The sequence below is a fragment of the Dreissena polymorpha genome, chromosome 15, assembly GCF_020536995.1.
Source record: "Dreissena polymorpha isolate Duluth1 chromosome 15, UMN_Dpol_1.0, whole genome shotgun sequence".
Lineage (NCBI taxonomy): Eukaryota > Metazoa > Mollusca > Bivalvia > Myida > Dreissenidae > Dreissena > Dreissena polymorpha.
This window is the reverse complement of record NC_068369.1, coordinates 10,059,554-10,080,586: the sequence shown is the minus strand read 5'-3', so window position 1 is coordinate 10,080,586 and position 21,033 is coordinate 10,059,554. Positions and strand designations below refer to the sequence as shown.

Sequence of the window (21,033 nt, the reverse complement as noted above, 5' to 3'; positions counted from 1 at the left end):
GATTGATCATGACTCGTAGTTGACCCCTATTGATTTTCATTTCACAAGGTCAAAGGTCAAGGTCACGGTGACTGGAAATAGTAAAATGATTTCCGGATGATAACTCAAGAACGCTTATGCCTAGGATAATGAAACTTGATAGGTAAATTGATCATGACTCTCAGATGAACCCTATTGATTTTCAGGTCACTAGGTCAAAGGTCAAGGTCACGGTGACCCGAAATAGTAAACTGGTTTCTGGATATTAACTCAAGAACGCTTATGCCTAGGATCATGAAACTTGATAGGTAGATTGATCATGACTCGAAGATGACCCCTATTGATTTTGAGGTCACTAGGTCAAAGGTCAAGGTCATGGTGACTGGAAAAAGTAAAATGATTTCCGGATGATAACTCAAGAACACTTATGCCTAGGATCATGAAACTTCATAGGTACATTGATCATGACTGGCAGATGACCCCTATTGATTTTCAGGTCACTAGGTCAAAGGTCAAGGTCACGGTGACCGGAAATAGTAAAATGGTTTCTGGATGATAACTCAAGAATGCTTATGCCTAGGATCATGAAACTTGATAGGTAGATTGATCATGACCCACAGATGACCCCTATTGATTTTGAGGTCACTAGGTCAAAGGTCAAGGTCACAGTGACCCGAAATAGTAAAATGGTTTGCAGATGATAACTCAAGAACGCTTATGCCGAGGATCATGAAACTTGATACATGTAGGTACATTGATCATGACTGGCAGATGACCCCTATTGATTTTCATGTCACTAGGTCAAAGGTCAAGGTCACAGTGACCCGAAATTTTAAAATGGTTTCCCGATGATAACTCAAGAAAGCTTATGCCTAGGATCATGAAACTTCATAGGTACATTGATCATGACTCGCAGATGACCCCTATTGACTTTCAGGTCACTAGGTCAAAGGTCAAGGTCACAGTGACAAAAAACATATTCACACAATGGCTGTCACTACAACTAAGAGCCCATATGGGGGGCATGAATGTTTTACAAACAGCCCTTGTTTCTTTGTACATGAATGACCCCACTTGAAGAAGGCATCATATAGCAGTCACTCTGTCTGTGCACAAACTTCTATAGCTTCGCATTTATGGTTAGATTTTAAAATAACTTTGCACAAATGTCAGCAATAATTATAGTGAAACAACATGTTGCATGTTACACATCTTGTTTAGGTGTCACTTAGATGTCCAAAGTCAAATTAAACATAAACATTCCAGTTTTTGCTATTTCTTTGCCATTTATTGAGTGATTTTGGAATAACATGACACAAATGTAAGCCTTAATAAGACGAAAAGGTCAAAGTCTACTTCAAGGTCAAAGGTCAAAATTGACCATAAAGTCTTTATTTTGAAATCAGTAGAGTTTTGAGACAATAGTGGAATGCGAAGGCATATGTGCAATATTGACACATGTCATGTTAATTTGTGTATCTGTTCATAGATAGGACAGAGTCGCCTGGTGACACCATGTCGAGGGGACAGATGCTCCCACATCCTGTGTATGGAGGCTGAGACTCTGGTCAGAATGAACGAGGGCAAATCTGTCAAGAAGTGTTTCATCTGTCAGACGCCATACTCAAATATTGTTGTAGACAAGTAGGTATATTTAATGATACTCAGACATTGTTGTGGGCAGGTATTCAGCTTGGACTTATCCTTGCAATATAATTTTTACCATACTCTGATTTGTTAGAAATATGTTAAAATTGTATTTTCTTGTGCATTTTTGTAGCCTAGAAATATAAACGTACTTTAACCAATGACTCTTGGTGCATAGTATTGAAGTTTCATTTAAAGATACGTGATTGCTGAAGAATACATGTAATCATTATTCCTCAGTCATACAATTATGATATTAATAAACTATGTTTATTGACAGGTTAAGAAAAAAACTTAATTATAAATATCAAACGCACCCGAAATTCTATAATACATGTACTATTCACCTTCTCCATGTTCAGGCTGTTTCTGCTCATACTCAAGAAGGTACCGCCATGGGTCACAGAGGTTGAGTTTCAGCCAGATGGCAGCTGGAGTTACAGCAACAACGCAACTGCAATTTCATCATTAACTCTTGGTATGTGTCTATATTTCTTATAATGCCTATACTTGATCATTATTTTGTCTACCGATACTCCAATTGCTATAAAGCCCATAAACTAGTTATCCCCCGCCATAGGCAGAGGAATATTGTTTTTTGCGTTGTCCGTCCATCAGTCCGTCTGTCCCTCCCTCCTTCCGTCTGTCCGGCAATTTTGTGTCCAGAGCCATATCTTGGAAGTGCTTTGGCGGATTTCATTGAAACTTAGTATCAGTATAGATATTTATAAGAGGATGATGCATGCCAAATGACATTGTACACCATCGGATAATAAATGAGTTATGGCCCTTTGTATCTTGAAAAAATGCTTTTTTTATGTCTGGAGCCATATCTTGGAAGTGCTTTGACAAATTAATTGAACCTTGGTATGAGTGTATATATGGATAAGAGGATGATGCACATTGGCGTTGTCCTTCCGTCCAGAAAACTTTTGTGTCCAGAAGTATAATGGCGGGGGATATCAATTCAACGAATTTGCTTGTTTTAGATAAAATTACTGGATCTGGCCATGTAAATCCTCCCAAACGGGAGGCATTCGTTTTAAACCTATTTATCTTTGCGCGATTGCATAGAAAGCCTAAGTTTTATTTGAAACATCCATTTCCTGGGACTAAAACCGGTACTTGGTGTCTATGGGGGAAATCTTAAGAACCCTCCAACAGTGTGGATCGAACCTGTTAACTCCCGAGAGCTAGGCGTACACCATTTCTACTACACCACTGCGACTTGCACTTGCCCAAACATCTGCTCACCTTTCATGGTTGAATGTGAAAGCATGTTCAAAATGGCTTTACAAAACTTAGATTGGTCCATGTAAGTTTGAAAACTGTTGATTTTTTTTGCAGATGAAGAAGGCATCCACTCTGGTATACTAGAAGTGGATATGAGTTTACACATAGAAAATAACAACAGCGGCTTGGAAATCCAAAATTGTGAAATATTACCAGAAAGTATACCTGACCTCAATGGCACCCATATAAGGGTAAATACAGAAGAACATAAATCAATCACTGTGGGTCCAACAAACCCATTTGATAGTAGACACAGACGTGCATCCACAGCTGCTGTATTTTCACAAGAATGTTCTGGAGAAACACAAGGAATATATTGTGCTGACCCTTCATATGAACTGCCTCAACAGAAAGAGCACATTTACACATTAAACACCCCTCAGTGTCGTTCTAAACCTACAAAACGTAGCACACAATTTGAAAAACAAAAGAGTTCTAAACCATCAAAACGTAGCACAAAAGTTGAAAAACAAAAGAGTTCTAAACCTTCAAGATGTAGCTCAAGAGTATCCGGACAGAAGGGTGCTAAGTTGAAGGAAAGAGATATTCAGAATATTTCAAATACAACAATACCCAATAAGTTAAATAATGGTTCTAATTTAGAGACAAATGGACTAAAGTGTATGTCACAAGGCTTAATGCAATCCACTGTTAATCTAGGTTCAATTTCAGATAAGCATCAGGAAACTGTATCAAAGAGTGAAATAGGATCAATCCACTGTAAGAATCAGATTGACATTCTTGTTAATGACTCACAGGAAGAATTGAATGCTATGAAAACTCATGTGGAGGAAGGTAAATTTGTGGAAATTGTGTTATGTGAATGGGATGGAAACAAAGAGACCTACACAGAAATGGAAGATGATAAATCTGTTTTGAATTCAATAATAGTTGACACTCAACTTGAGTTTCGTGAACACGGCGCCACAAATAAAAGTGTAACAAATGAACCAAAGCAGACACATAGTCAACAGTCTCTCAATGTTGGTAATCAAACTAACACACACTTGTTGCTCTTGGACAACCTCATTTCGAATACCTTTACTTGTTCAATCTGTAAGGAAGAATTCGGTCTAACAAAGGTTTATGAAAATTTCGACGAGCGCTTATGCATCGATTGCGCACGTAAGAGGGGTGTTTTATCGCTTTCTTTGTATAACCTAATTAATTCTTATGATGGGAAATCCAGTTTATCCCCTACATTTTTTGATACAATTGAAAGAGGTAGAAGTGGAATATCCAGAATGACAAGTGATAAATCTGTGGAGGAAGAAAGTTCTTCAGCTTTGAATTCTAGTTCGACTAAGGCAAACAAGAAACAGAAGTGTATACAATCAATTAATTGTTCAGAAGTCAAGGACAGCTTAGGATCATCTACTTCGGATAAATCGTTATATAGAACAAACAGAGAGTATGGATCTCAAGATGTAATTCTATCACTTATTGATGCGAATTCTACATTGAAGGGATCTAAGAGCCGAAATGTTATAGATTTAGTAGATCTGACATCAAATTTAGAATCGGTTCAGCAAACATTTATCAATGAAAACATAATAAATAAAGACCGATATGAAACTGTGGAAAATTCAGCCACTGAACTACCGCAAGGGGCGAAAAAATGTGCTTCTATCAAGCCTTATGCTCGACCTATCAGTCATAGCGCGCGGGCTGCAAACCTTAAGCACAAAAAGTCCATGGGAATATATAGACAGAGTGAAAAGGTTAGAAAGCAGAACAAAGCAATATCCATGAAAAAAGTAAGGGAAAGTGCACTGGTTATAGAACAAAAAAATGCAAAGTCTATGGAAAAAGGCAGAGATAATGTATTGGTTACACAACAGAAACAGTCAATATTCATGGAAAAAGCAAGACAATCTGTTTCCAACGTAACACGACCAAAAACTTATGCGAGTAGCCTTAACACAGAGCAAACTGCTAGTCATTGTGTGTTTGAAGGTGAATTATCAGTTAATAATAGTGAACTTTCAAATTTGGTAAAGCAAGCACCAATACATGATATTGAAAGAGAACCTATCCAATCCAATGAACTGGTGAACAGTTTAGAGACTGATTTGCATGGTGAATTGCTTTGCACAAGTGTTGGAATTGAATCAAATCTTAATTTTAAAGAGGTGGAAGCCAGTGTATTGATACCAGAATATGACCAAGCTCAAAGCAGTGGAAGTAAAATCGCTAGGATCGAGAAGGACCAACCTGGGAATCAAGAAAGTAGCAAGCTATGTACTTCATCTAGGCAGTTTAGTTCCACTGAACCAAATATGGAGCAGAAGCTTGTACAATCAATGGAAGTTAGTAGTTCTGAAATCAAAGCAGTCCAAGGAATTGATTCAACTTTGGATAAGTCGTTATCTAGAACTATAAGTATGTATGGGTCTGAAGATATAGAGATATCAGCATTTGATCCACACCCTACATCAAGTCAAAGGAAGAGTCCAGAGGTTATAAATTTGGTAAATCCATTGCAATTGGATCCTACTTCAACATCAGAATTAGTCCAGCAAACACTTTCCACCGAAAATTTAATTGAAAAACTCCCATCTGAAGTTATGGAAAAATGCTCAAGCTGTTCTTTTGAAACAAGTTTATTTATTTATATGGGTTATTTTGAAAACAATGTTTCAGCAAAGAGACCTTTATGTACAGAATGTGCCTTCAAACAGGGTGTGTTGTCATTTTCTTTGTTTAATCTTTTAAAATCTCATGGAGAGGAATCTACATTAGATTCTTGTCGAATCCCCAAAACAGGCAACACAGTATCAAACATCCAGGAAAAGAAAACTATCGGGAATATAAATGGTGAGTGTTGTGTTTAACACAATTGTGCAAAGTGCATCGAACAATTGCTTAATGGTCAAGTTTAAGGAATGCTTAGGCCCTCCAATAATTCTTCAACTCAGTGTGTTGATCCACCATAAAATATATCTATATCTATAAACTCTACTCTAAACCCAATGCATGATACCTTATCAGTCTCAGTTTGTGTGCAACATGTATATTTATATCTGTATCTACTTAAGATATTATCATTTTGAAATTGTAATTTGCGTTTTACCTTCATCGTAAAATGGTAAGGTCACTGGCCAAAGCGTATAGTTGTGACCAATACCAGTAATTTAGTCGAATGTGTCAATTTGTTTTTATGCCCCCTAAGGGAGTCATATAGTGATCGGACCGTCCGTCCGTCAGTCAGTCAGTCCGTCCGTCCGTCCGTCTGTCTTACCGTCACACTTTGCGTTTAGGTTTCGCGTTTAGGTTTCGAAAAATGCTCATAACTTCTATGTCGCTTCAGATAGCAACTTGATATTTGGTATGCATGTGTATCTCATGGAACTGCACAATTTGAGTGGTGAAAGGTCAAGGTCATACTTTAAGGTAAAAGTTATAAAAAAACAAATTCAAGGGAAGTAATAAGCTTCAAAGGAAGATAATTATCTGTACCTGCCAAATGATGAAAACATTAATAAATCAAAGCGGCGCAGTAGGGGTCATTGTGTTTCTGGCAAACACATCTCTTGTTATTTATAAATTGCAGGTTTAGGTTTTCGTTACTTGTTCATCGTTTATTAGTTCATATATTCAACTTTAGATAAGTCGATGGGCGTAATGTGTCAGGTGAGTGACATAAAATGTACAATATGCTATCAAAGAAGAAGAAAATCAAAGGTGCTGGTGTGCCCCATAGGTTTAAGGTCTCGTTAGTGTTAAAAATATTATTTTTAAAACCTTTATACTGTTGTGACAAATGGACACATCACATGAAGGACAATATATAGATAATGCACAAGTATTCGTTGACATGGTTTTGAGAAGTATTGTATTCTTGAAATACTTGTAATGTTACTTTGCATAGTTATGGGTTTCTTAATACTTTTGTTTTGTTCTGCAGATATGGAAGAAAGCCAAAGCAGTGTACAAGATACTGTAATCAACTCGCAGTGTAAAATTGAAGATTTTTCGGCAACAAAATGCTGTCAGATAACCTTGAATGTGAATAGAAATGATGTTATTCTTGATGGACCTAGTCAGCAAAAGGAGGACGCTGTTGTAGAACCGACACAAGAACTTATACAAAGATCAGTTTCACCTGGTGCTGACACGTTTAGTATCATAGCAAGACATAGCAAGAATAGTAAACTGAAATCTAGAAGTGTTAATCCAAGTGTTACAGGCCACACATTTTCTGGTTCAGATCATGCCAAACCAAACTCTGCAAGGTACGTACACGTATTTCATTCTTGCATTCTATCCATTATCTAAAGTAATATTTATTCAAACTTACTTGATAAGAGCATATGTGATTTACTGTTTGTTAAAGGTTTGAAAACAATGATGTTGTTAAAGGAGAAACCTTTATATGGATTCACTTTAGCCATATGCCATTGTTTTGAAATAGCAGAATTTAATTTTTCTAAAAAAGATTTTTATTTCACAGTTGTGACATCCCACACGAGTCTTCAGTGGCAATACAGCCAGATGCAAATGATGTCTGTGTTGAAACACCAGGTTGTAAAGCAGAACACGGCCATATTGCATCTAATACAGATCAGAAAATCAACATAGTGAGAGGAACAAACCCATGTGTCAGTGAACGTGGAGATGCATTAGCAAGAGTTGTATATTCAAGTGATATGTCATCCATAAACACACAGCAATGTACGTCAGTTAGTAGGAAGCGAACAAGGAGTACATCGAAACATATTACAACTTTAGGGAAATGTTGTAGGAAGCAGGACACGATCAATGATATTAAACAGGATAATGTGAAACTACCACAAAATGCTAAGAAAATTCCCTCATTCAGGCATCTTGGTAGACCTACAAGACAAAGTGCACGGGCTGCAAAAGAGATGTTTAAAAAGCCATTTGGAAAACACAGACATAGTGCACAAACTACACAACAGGACATAGAAAAATTAAGGGATTGTGCGCAGGTTGTAAAACAGAAGACTGCAAAGTCTATAGGAAACGCCAGACAAAGTGCATGGATTGCAAAACAGATGTATGAAAAGTCAAAACACATACATAATGCAAAAGCTATAAAACAGAACATAAAAAAAATAAGGGTAAGTGCACGGGTTGCAATACAGATGTCTGCAAAGTCTATGGGAAAAGAAGGACAAAGTGCAAGGGTTACAAAACAAAAGCATGCCATGTCTATAGAAAATGGTAATGAGTGTTTTTCTGGCTTTGTCTGGCGAGTGCCACCTTTTGATAGTAGCCCTGACATAGAAAAAACTTTGAACAATTGTGTGTTGGATGACCAAGGTCCATTATCAGTGAGTAATGGTGAAATATCAGATTTGGTTGAGCCGACATCAATTAATGATCCCCAAAGAGAAAGAATCTCGTGTAAGGAAGTGTGGGGAAACTCCGTGCCTGATGTGCATGACGAATTGCAAACTGCAAGAGTTGGTATTGAGCAATTAAAAATGTGTAATACCACTGGCAGCAAGGCTGTCATATTGGCTCCAAATGAAGAGACTGACAAGGTTGACAAGTCTAATGTTCAGTCAATTATGTTACCAGATATCCAGCCTTATTTCACAACACAACCCGGTCAAGCTAAACCGACAGCAAATGAAACAAAGCCAACTAAAAGCAATCGGTATCCTTCCCATGCATTGTTAGACAAGCTAATTTCGAACACATTTAGATGTATTAGCTGTGCTGGAGAATTCAGTTTAACAAAGATGTATGTTATATCTGACAAACATTTTTGCATCGATTGTGCATTGAAGAAGCGTGTGATATCCAATTCTTTATATAATATTCTTAATTCTAACCAAGTGGAATCCAGTTTACCACGATCAGATGATGAAAACACTCGTAGTTGTAGGATTAGATTATCAAACAAATTTAAGATTCAGCAATACATGACAGGTAACCGTTTAATTAATTTTTATGACAAAGTATCGTATAAGTTTTTTGCTAAGAAACCTAAAGAAAGTACTTCTAAACTTCTTACAACCGTTGGTAAGTGTGGTAGAAAGCAGACCACTGTAATTGATAAGGATATTGAGCTTGTTGATATCCAACTGTCTACAAAAGTAGCCACTGAACTACCTCAACAGACAGAGACGTTTGCATCATTCAGGCCTTTTTCTAGTTCTACAAGACAAAGTGCACAGGCTGCAACACAGATGCATGAAACGTCCATAGGAAAAGAAAGACATAGTGCACAGGTCACACGACTGAAGAGTGCAAAGACCATGAGAATAGAAGATAGACTGAGTAAACGGGTTTCACAACAAAAGAGTGCAAATTCTATGGGAAAAGACAGCACAAGTGTTTCTAATATCGAGAGACAAACACCATTTAATAGTAGCCCTCACCAAGAAAAAACTGGGTATCATTGTGTGTTGGATGTCCTTGGTCCATTATCAGTGAATAATGATAAAATATCAGATTTGGTTAAGCAAGCATCAACACATGGTTCCAGAACAGGAATAACCTATTCTAAAGAACTGGTGAAAAAACCTATTACTCCTGTACACGATGAAATACATACAGCAACGTCTAGTTTGATAGAAATCAAAGTGTGCAATGCAACTGACAGAAAGTCTTGTGAATTGGCTTCCAATGAAGTGTTTAACAAGGATGATACATCTTTCTTGAAGTCTGTTTGCATAGAAACCATTGCAGATATCCAGCCTGATTGTACAGACCACCAGAACAAAGTTATAACAAGGGTCTTAGACAAACTCGTTTCCAATATATTTAAATGTTCCAGTTGTGCTGGAGAATTCGGTTTAACAAAGATGTATGTAATAGCCTTCAAGCGTTTATGCATCGAGTGTGCTCTGAAGGAGGGGCTTTTATCGCTGTATCTTTATAATCTTTTAAATTCTATCAACTTGGTATGCAGTGTATCCCTGTCAGATTGTAATCAAACTCCGAGTAGTAGAAAGAAAATATCCAGGATCAATAAAGTGAAACCTGTGGGCAAAGACAGTAGCAAGTGTTTAACCTCACATATGCACGATTGTTCAGCTCAGCCAGACAAGAAACGAAAGCTTTCCAAATCGATGAAGGGTAGACAGCTAAGTACAACTGAAGGCAAACGGTCATCCAATTTTGATCAAAACTCCAGATCAGGCATAACTGGGGGAACTTCAACTTCCTATCAGAATCATGCAGTACACGAAACTTTACCAAGTTGTGAACATCTGCCTTCATTAGAAGCAACAATATCAGATTTTGTAGCGCCATCATATGTGGATCTGACCACATCAGAAATTGTTCAGCAAACACTTACGGGTGCATTTAGTGAAGACAAAGTCCAGACAAATCTGCGACAATGCTCAAGCTGTGCTGGAGAAATCTATTTAACAAGGGTTTTATCAAGATCAAAGAATGATTTATGTATAGACTGTGGTTACAAACAAGGACTTATGTCGCTTTCTTTGTATAATAGTTTGAAATCTCAAGAAGTGAAAACTCCTTCAGATTCTTGTCGAATCCAAAGCACAAGCAGCGGTATTGCGAACGTCCTGGAAAAGAAACGTATCGGGAATAAAAATGGTGAGTATTGGGTTGAAAAGTATCGTTAGTTAAATGCAAATAAAAATGCGTCAAACCGTGAAACGTACTTGACAGCACAGTTGGTGTATAATTAGACCCTGTAACCAAATCTGCCTATTTTTTGTGGATCATAATTATTGATCAAAATTGAAAAGTATCTTAAGATATTTAAAAATAACAATGTGGGTATTTATTTGCTCAAGTAGAATATTGATTTTCAATATAAAGAAGTGCAACTCAAGTCATGTCCTACAAATAAAGATATACACGTAATTCTGTCGTCGGATGGCCATTTGGTTGTGTGGGCGATCTGTCTTTATGTCCACATTTAATGCTCTAAGTTTGTAAAGATTACTATTTGTATAATTCTCATTCGAGTTAATTTTAACCTACAACGTCATCACCAAGAAGTGTTAATGTGCAAAACACCATTTTTCCCGCAATTGATGACCCAGTTTGCTAAAATGTGTGCCCTTGAATAGACACATCTTTATTAGAAGCATATAATGCTCTAAGATTGTGGGTCAAACTTCTTGTATCTTTTTCAAGCAAATGGATTGAAACTTAAAATTTGTAATCCCGATATAGTGAAGATGCGCAAAACACATTTTCTTGCCCAGTGATCAACACTGTCAAGAGTTGAGTGCCCTTGAACGGCTTGAACTAAGACATTTTAATTACAAAAGCAATACGTTGTGTAAACTGTCTTGTACATTTCTCAAGGGATTCAATTGAAACTCGAAATGTGTTATGCCTATGATGTAGAAATATGCAAGTCATTTAATCTGCGCAGCGATCCACGTGTTCTGAATAGTGTGCAATTATTCTTGGGCATTACTGCTATGTTTGTAATAAAGGGGTGTGTGGCTATTTTTAGTCTCTTGGTGACAAAGACGTTGTATATATTATGTTTTAAATTAACTGTTCAAAATAAGATTGGTATTATAGATTTGTTTAGATACTTTGGACGCATATTTCTAGAAACATATTTATGCAATATTTTGGAAATTTGAAAACCAATTGCAGAAAAATCATTTTCAAATAATATTGAAATTCTTAATTATGATGTGCATAGTTTTTCAGAGGTCAAAATGAAATAAATAAAACACATTTTAAAATTCTATGGATTTGGACAGCAAGTATGAAGGTCTGCATTAGGTTATATATAAGTATTCTCACCAAAGTATTGTATTCTAATAAAATTCCTGAATTCGTTTTCTAACAATATTGTTTAAAAAAATCCTTGTCAGTTCTATGTATTAAATAAGTATTTAGACTTTTTGCCAGTGCTTTGGGAGTAGGGCCAATTAAATGATGTTCTTCTGTGGTAATTTGTAGCTAAGGGCCTGATCAGAATTGAAAACCTGGTTAAGGACACCCCTGCTGTAACCGAAGCCACTGGGACTGCACCAGCACAAACGACAGAAGACATGCCAGGTATAAATAATGCCCACATATGGTATTACTTTCTTAAGCAGATTAGTTCTAATTAAGGGGTGTTGCGGCAGTTTATTTAACCGATGATATATTTATAGCAAAACCGATGATGCTATTATCACAACTCAATATTTTTGTTATCAGTATCATCAGAAACGACCGAGTTGGTTCATAAAACAATTGTCAGTGGTTCGATCCCAGGTTGGGTTCACTTTTTTCTTTTTTTTTCTTTATTTAATTTCATTCTTGTTTTATGTTGGAGCTCTTTAGTCCTGTTGTTTACATTTATCAATTTAAAGCATTTATTCACAAACTTCAAAAAATGCCGAATTCTGTGAACAGGTACATGTAAGTTATTAATGATTAAGGTCTAGTTTGATACTGTATGGTCTTATGTTTGTGATTAAATATTGTTTTTTATTCAGGTCTTTTGGTAAGCTGTTGTGATCCCAGTTAAGATTGTAAACAATTTCTAATGTTTATGCATATTTATTAACAATCTATGTACCGGTACTTGGGTTTTGGCTAATTGCTGTATTTTATGAAATTTGACGTAGACGGTAGGGATTGTTAAAACAAAAAATCTCAGTTAAAAGTGCAGTGACCCCCTTTTTTATTTATGTTTTATGATGACAATACGTAGACGAACATATTTGAGCAATTTCTCAGAATTCTATTAGACATAAAACAAATTAATTCCATTTATGTGGTTACAATAGTAAACAATGACGTTTTTTGGGTTGACATAAAAATTACAAAAAAAATAAATTTCTTAAAATTTAACTTGTGTACTCCATTTTATTGGTAGTGTGTGGTTGAATTAAATGTTATATGACGTATCTTAGCTTGTATAATGTCTACATGGTGCCAATTTCATAAGTTATTAAGTATTTTTACGCAATTACGAGATTTTTTCAGTTTTATTGAAAAAGCACATGTTATATAATGGTGAATACAATCAAAACAAGGCTGGTGACCCTATGTTTTTATTTCATTTTTATGTCCCCCACCACTATAGTAAGGGAAATTTTGTTTTGCCCTGTCTGTTGGTTTGTTTGTTGGTTTGTTTGTTTGCCCCAACTTTAACATTTGTCATAACTTTTGCAATATTGAAGATATCAACTTTGGCATGCATGTGGATCTCTTGGAGCTGCACATGTTGAGTGGTGAAAGATCAAGGTCATCATTCAAGGTCAAAGGTTATATATATGGGGTCATAGTGATTCACAAGCACATCGCTTGTTCATATAGTATGTGTATATATATCTTTAATATAAATTTTGGACAAAATCTTTAAGATGGAAAAAAATCAGCAAAACTGCAGCAACACCCCTTAAAATGGGCCTTGCTCTGTGAAAACAGGGTTAAATGCATGTGCGTAAAGTGTCTTCCCAGATTAACGTGTGCAGTCCGCTTTAAAGATGTTTTTCATTTCTAGAAAGTATCTTATTAGCAAAAATCCAGTTAGGCGGAACGTATCGTCCATGATTAGCCTGCACTCAGTAATGTGTAGGCAATCTTTACCATGACACCACTAGCCAGTTTAGCTCAAGGCGTGTGTTATATATAAGCCGTGCTCTGTAAAAAGGGGGTTTAATGTTTGTGCGTAAAGTGTTGTCCCAGATTAGCCAGTGCAATACGCACAGTTTTTGGAAAAATATTATAATAAGTCACATTGAATGAAACCAAAACACTCCATTATAAATAAGCAGAAATCCAGGACAAACAAGTGCTATGCTATACATATATATGCAAGAAGCACTGAAATAAAGTTGTAGGAAAAGTAAGTTACTTTCTCTGAATAATGTTAACCCTTTCATTAAACAAGTTATTACGTTTTATTTTTGGAAAAAAGGGATTGATGGGCGAAGAAAGACAAAACAGAAGTTTATGTTCGGCGAACAACACGGAATTCCCAATGAGTCAATTTTCTTGCAACGTGAAGACACTACAGATTTAGTCACCACACGTGACTTGGCGCCGTCCACAAAAAAGCTCATGCACTTGAAAGAGATAGGGAGTGTTGAGAATTTGTTCGTCTTGCCGGGATGTGCCATGCAATCCAGCGGTATTCTCAAAGTGCGTATAAATGAAATATTTTTTATTTCCTCAACAGTTACCTACACTGTACAATTTGTGTAAACGCCCCCCCCCCCCCATAAAAAGATAAAATGTAAGACGCAAATAAATACATCTCGTTAAGTTATCATACAAATATAACTCCAGATATAAATATTTTTTTGGTATATTTTGTTGAATATTTTCGCTGTACATTGGATAAAGTGGTGATCATTCATAATCATTTTGGCTTTATAAGTACAACTTTGGTCTGCTGTTTTAAACAGTTGTTCAATAGAAATTTGAAGACCAGGCAGTGTAAAGAGATTGAGACAGATGAAAATAGGATGGAACTGGAAGCAATGGAAATCATTAGGAAGGAGGAACGATCTGTCAATGGTTTGTAGACTTATTGTTATTTTCCATGGATTCCTTATTTACCCCTCTCATCCCTACCAACCCCGTCCCTTCTTTTGTGGCACACAGGGTCGCCTATTAACAATTTGTGACAACAAAATACATTTAAATATATTTGATGAGTGGTTTTATTGCACCATGCAAAGGTTTGAAGTCGTATAGAGCAGTGACGATGTCAGTCCATCAGTCTATTGGTTGGTTGGTTTGTCTGACTTTTTGCATAAAATGTTATTTTTTGGAGTGAACTGTTTCTTCACTTCTCAAGCTAGTAAATTTAAACTTAAAAAATGTCATCACCATATTGTATATATTTGCAAGACACGTGCCTAACACGTTCCTAAATCATACGCCTTAGTAAAATCATAACATGTTTTAAATTAGAGGACCGAACTTCTTCTATATTTTTCAAGTCAGTGAATTGAATCTGACATATGTTTTCTCTTATGTTTTGCATTACATCTTTTTTAAATGCGTTGATTCATACTATCCTTAATTTCTAAAGCACTTGAATTGAAACTATAATCTTCTTGAACTCTGACAATACGTACAATGAATCAGATTTTATTGGGATATGCGCCCTTGAACTAGGCCATGATCATACTTTGCATGTCACATAGCGGAACATGGGTATATTTTGCCCATAGCTTTATTTGTGTACGCACTTAAAAAAACTGGACATCTTAATGGAACAATGTCCGCTCAATATTTAAACTTTGAAACTTTTGTATCATGTTGGTTAGCTTATGGTCTTGACTAAGTTCAATTAACAGCTAGATCGCATAAATCACTTCAAAACAGTGGTCATTGAATTTAAAAAGCTAGCACAATAAAACAGGTAAACCTTAAATAGTTTCAATCTGATCATCTCCAAATTTGGTGATAATGTTTATTGGCATACTAACTCGACCGTGTTTGATAACCAATCATATCGCGTGATGCACTTCTGAATAGTTTTTTCTTGCCAAACTTGAATGTTAAATGCTCTCTAATAAATAGTTTCTGTTATTGTCAACCAATTGACCGATAAGCTTGATACTTCACATGTGCATTAGCCTTGGACAGTAGATGACCCCTATTGGAATTGGTTTCACTAGGTAAAATGTCAAGGTCACTGCCACAATAAGTTTCAAAATCGTTTCCGATCAATAACTCGTCAACAAATTGACCGATTGGCTTGATACTTCACATATGCATTGGCCCCGGACAGAAGATGACCCCTATTGAAATTGGGGTCACTAATTTAAAGGTCACTGTGACACTAATATGATAAAATTTACTCTTTTGGTCAGTTTTGGTCATTGTAGAGACCAGTTTCTTTAAGTCTCACAGAGCTCCAGATAAGGTTATGTGAAATTCTTAACGTTACTACCAGATTTTCAAAAAGAATTCTTAACTCTGAAATTTTATTCTTAACGTTACTACTAAGTTTTGGAAAATAATTCTTAACTTTTCTAAATGACCTACACATAAATAATAATGGTTATTTTCATGCAAAATATCAAAATAAACATACTAGCAACTTTATTTATACGAGTTCAACAGTGTCTATTCAGTATTATACAATTTTATGTTTAAAAACCTTCATATGCCCAAACTGTGCTTAGAGTGCATGCCTTCAATAAATGTTTACATATTTCACAATTAAAGCGGGTCTCCCCTTCAATCTTTTCAACGATTAGCCCCGGGTATTGTCCCTTCCACTCGTTCAATGTTGTTTTTTTTGTTTAAGTTTGGACCCGTCGTGTCGCGTTTTTTTTAGCTTTTCCGACTGTGTCGGCAACTGAACATACAACATCGTATAAGATCTTTTCTTTAATGTCTTTCTTAACATTCAACTTCGGCTCACTTTGTGAACAATTTGTTAAAAGCGTGTTTTTGCACGCTTTGCAGTTTTTTAGGACGCTCTGCGGGCGCCGCCATTATTTTTTGACAGATAGACTGTACACGCCGCTTTTATTGAAAAAATAGCACTTTGTTAAACAAACGCGATAACCATTCTATATATGCACCGAACATATCTTTAATATGCAAATATAACTCAATAAAAATCGATACCAACCGATGTAAAATAATATTCGTAACTTGATTTTGTTATTTTAAATGGTACGACAAGATTTTAAAATAAATACTTAACGGACTTGAAAATAATTCGTAATTACGAAAATACGACCCTTATCTGGAGATCTGGTCTCTATGATTTTAGTGCCATCATTTGTTCATCACAGTGATGCATTATTCATGTATAAAAACTATGCATACCTTTTAATGGGCATATTTTGTGAACATGTGCATTTTTGTTTTTCTCATGCAGACAGTGAAAAAAGTCTCACCAGTGTACTAAATAGTGTAACTGAATCGCGTGGCAGAGCTGTAGATTCATCTGCAAGCAAGTGCTGCAAGCAAACATTAGTACGAACTACTAGTGATGAAAGTCGTGACCCGCCTGATCTGGAAAAGGAAGCTGCTGTTGAAAGATCACTAACTGAACATGCAGAGCATGGACATAAACAAGAAAGATTACATTCCAATTCTTGTACCCCTGCTAGGCATTGCAAGAACACTAAACTGAAGTGTAAGACTGAAAGCCAAAGTATGTCGGTGAAAACATGTTCTGGATCAGATGCAGTAGAAGAGCTCGAGCTAAGCCATATACGGTCAGTAAAATTATATAAGTATTCATTAATGATTTATGATCATAGTTGTGACTTCTGGAGAGCCGGCCGAATTGATATTTCTCACAACAATTTGGTTTTCTCAACGGACCAGAATTGATTAGTATTCGTCAGATACATTCTAAAGCTAAACTGTTCCATACCGATTTTCACAAAATTGTGCCAAAAAATTCCAAAAGCATCAAAAATACGAAACCTAATCATGTACATAACGGAATCCTCAAGTCTATTATTAGCCTATGACGTATACACGCTTTGGGTCACGTGAGCGCCAATTTTCACGTGATTTCCACTTACGCGCTTTTCAAAAAAAAGAAGAACTACTAAATCACAGATGTTGGGCGCGTGGCCAAGTCACTTAAACACCATCAATATGTCATAAAACAACATTTTTCATCTTTTTGACAAAACAAAATCTGATATATTATGTATATACAAGGTAGTTATCTCTCGACACAGGAAAATCACCTACATCAACATGTTTAAGCCATCAAGTGCCTAAATGGCAGTCGATTTTCGTAAACTATGTACCATTTTGTTGGGAAAGGTTGCCTCCTGACCAAAAATGACCACGAACGGCTACTTGCTAACATTAACTACAAGACAACACTTCTCGAACTCGTAGAAATGCCAGGTCGGCTCTCGTCTGACCTAACGTTCAGTGCCGATTTTTACAAGAGTAAAACTATATCCCAGCTATGGAACAAAATCCACATTAGTACAATAATTAAATACGAGTTTATCAACTAACAACTAACTAAAAAATGATAAAAAATGTTGTTATGTGAAATATTGATAGTGTTTAAGTGACTTGGCCACGCGCCCAACACCTGTGCTCCGAGTATGTGCATTTATTTTCATTATTCAGGCGAGTCCATGCCTCGAGCGAATCACGTGGTTTTACACGTGACTCGCGCGTGTTTAAATTTAGATCATTTCTGTCCATGGACAGAAATTGAAAAGCCCTATCATTGTACTGATTTTGGGCATTTCTCGACCGATTTTGACCACATTTTATGCGCATCTGACGTAAATACCGTCGCATTTTGACTCATTATCACTTTTGCGACATATAACAAAAACGGGAAAATATACCAACATCAACTCGGCCGGCTTTAGAGTACAAATAAAGTTTGTTGGGAAAGGTCAATCATTGTTAACCATGCCTGTGTTTGTGATATATTGTTTCCGGCCCATAACTATGTTTTGTATTAAAGGATGTCAAAAGAAATTGGAACACATTTCACTCATCATATCAAGACAATGTTTTGTTAGCATCAACCGCTAGCTATTTGTCCATGTCTCGGTGGAGTTTTTACATATTCCTTCTATGCATGTATTTGACGTGCATTGTCGTGTCCAACTCATAACTTTCACGTGCATTTTGGGATTTAGAAATTAATAGGCACAAATAGTTGACATATCAAGACAACATTTAGCATGTAAAAGTCATTCCCCTCCCTTTAACCCTTTATCACTTAGATACGTATTTTGAAGCATTTGTAGTCCTTTAGAAAGTTTAGTTTAATTTATTTTAAGATCTTTCTTACTACATTCAAATTGTTAAGGCTACATTTCCATCCCGTATATACTAACGAGCAGCAAACAGCATACAATCTGAAAAGACTGTTACTCGCAGGCTGTTCTGGTTTTATGCTGGTTGCATATGCCATTCCCACTTTGCTTCTGAGTAGGAAAGTGCTATACAGGGAAAGCACATGTTTATGTACGGCTCATAACGTAGTTGCGTAGCTTTATATTTTAAAATAAACATGCACAAATGTTCATCATATAACGACAATGTGTCAGGTGACACTTGGAGCTATTGCTATGGTCATATATATTTATTGTGTATCGTTTATTATTCAATGTTTTGCATTATGGGATAATACATTTGCAGAAATATTTATAACATTTGGATGTGTCGCGTTTAACAACCATGTATGTTGATTTAAGTCAAGGACCCTCGAAGTTTGTGCACAGTACTGTGTACAGCCCTTGTATATAGATGTTAATGTGACTGTCTATTCTATTTGTATAGTGCATTGGAAGCATTTGAGATGACATTTAGTATGCATATAACTATGGTGCCCGTTAAAAGTTCAATGTCACGTATGCGCAATAGGTTGTAACAGTAACAAAGGACTGACATATGCCTGTTGTATTAACTGTTGACATTATTGTGTAACACATCAATCGTTTATGTGTCCAGTCTCAATCTCAAAAATCTCAAACATAATGTGACAGCGCTTGCATGTAACACCTGTCTCACTGCCTCAAAGGTCAAGTTCACACATAGAGGTCAAATGTCAAATCTGACCATAAACAGCCAGAAAGTCTTCATTAGTCTCAAAATAATTGTTGTGCCAAGGTTTGAAAACATTAACGTCTTTCTCAATTATAAGCAAAGTGCAAATGGCTATGCGCAGTTTGTTCAGGTGTTATGCTGTTTGCTGCTCATCAGTATCTAAATGTTTGGAATGAAGCCTTAAAAACTGGAATATATTAAGAAAGGCCTTGAATTAAATATAACTTTCAAAAGGACCACAAATGCGTCAAAATACGTATCTAAGTGGTAAAGTAAATATTTATTTAGAATACGTCATTGTTTAAAATATTATGATCATCAATTATTATAAAATTGTATTCCTTTTTTTAAGTTGTGTCAAGCTTCAAAACAAGCCTTCTTCAGTAAGACAGCAGGAGTCAGATGAGAGGTGCGAAGGAAAAGGATCATCACCATTAGATCAGAAGTCCACATCAAGGAGAACTGAAAGTCAGATAGGGTTCAATTCGGCAGAACCCTTACCTTCGGATCAGATTCCTTCAATGGGTGATACTGAGAGTCTGTATGATGTTGGGCATTCATCTTTGGATCAGATGAATAAAACGGTGGAAACTGAACTAGGAGGTATTAATCTGTTAAATTCAGATGAGAACAAAACCTTGCGGCAAAATCAGAGTTCGAACGCCTTTGAAGTGTTTGCTCTATCAGTTTTGGATCAGAGTAATACATTGGTTAAAATGAATGGTCCATGTAAAAATCGGTCTAAGGTCAATATGTCAGTAACTTTTGAACATCCCCCTTCATTTGAGGGAACTAAGATGCCTTATGTGTCAGATTTTGAAGATTCATCATATGTGGCTTTGACATCAGACACAGGAACAACTTCAGAAAGTGTAAAGGTCAATATGTCGGCAACTTCAGCACATCCCCCTTCATTAGAAGGAACGAAGAAGCCTTATGTGTCAGATTTTGAAGATTTATCATATGTGGACCTGAAATCAGACACCGGAACAACTTCAGAAAGTGTAAAGAAAACACTAACAGATGGATTTACTGAAATCAAAGTCCCTAAAATTCTGGCACGAACTCGGACAACTTCAGAAATTGTAAAGAAAACACTAACAGATGAATTTACTGAAAACAAAGTCCATAAAGTTCTGGTAAAATGCTCAAGCTGTGCTGAAGTAATCTTTTCACATGTACCTAAGGTTTTATCAAAGTCAAAGACTTTATGTATAGACTGTGGCCTCAAGCACGGACTTTTGTCGCTTTCTTTGTATAATCGTTTAAAATCTCCAGAAGGAGCATCTCATTCAGATAATGCAAAAGTCCAGGACATAAACAGAATTGGTATTTAAAATGGTAAGTGTTGTGTTGCAAATTATTTTGAGTTAAGAGTTTTTACTTTGTTACAAATGTTAGTGTATAAATTAGAACGTGCAATCACAACTACTGAGTTTGGATCAAAATAAAAAAAAGTTTTTTAAATGAGCGGTGAAAATGCGGTATATGATAACCCTAGTTTCGGTGAAATTTTGGGATTGTTTTGACTTTTGTGTGTACATGTTAGTTTATCAAAATAATTGTTTATTACATTTTTAACTCGGCTGTTTTCGGAGAAAACCCGAGGTATTGTCAAAGCCACGTCGATGTCCGCCGTAAGCCGTCCGCCGGCGTCGTGCTAAATCCTTTACATTGGCT

General features: G+C 36.2%; 2 protein-coding genes across 8 annotated transcripts in view; both read left to right on the top strand.

Moving 5' to 3' along the window:
• LOC127860137 (uncharacterized) overlaps window positions 1-21,033 on the top strand; it is a 355,128-nt gene that overhangs the window by 29,338 nt on the left and 304,757 nt on the right. For 4 of the 5 annotated variants that reach the window (XM_052397991.1, XM_052397989.1, XM_052397990.1 and 1 more), the window contains exons 10-19: window positions 1,469-1,623; window positions 1,989-2,104; window positions 2,974-5,736; window positions 6,827-7,154; window positions 7,373-10,461; window positions 11,800-11,898; window positions 13,754-13,977; window positions 14,244-14,355; window positions 16,685-17,027; window positions 19,706-20,694. In XM_052397991.1, the coding sequence (XP_052253951.1) occupies window positions 1,469-1,623; window positions 1,989-2,104; window positions 2,974-5,736; window positions 6,827-7,154; window positions 7,373-10,461; window positions 11,800-11,898; window positions 13,754-13,977; window positions 14,244-14,355; window positions 16,685-17,027; window positions 19,706-20,690 (8,214 nt within the window). In that variant the 3' untranslated portion in view covers window positions 20,691-20,694. Of the gene's footprint in view, window positions 1-1,468; window positions 1,624-1,988; window positions 2,105-2,973; window positions 5,737-6,826; window positions 7,155-7,372; window positions 10,462-11,799; window positions 11,899-13,753; window positions 13,978-14,243; window positions 14,356-16,684; window positions 17,028-19,705; window positions 20,695-21,033 lie in introns of those variants that run through there. The other variant, XM_052397992.1, reaches the window with a different exon arrangement.
• LOC127860164 (protein CDV3 homolog) overlaps window positions 1-21,033 on the top strand; it is a 337,157-nt gene that overhangs the window by 79,666 nt on the left and 236,458 nt on the right. The window lies entirely within an intron of this gene.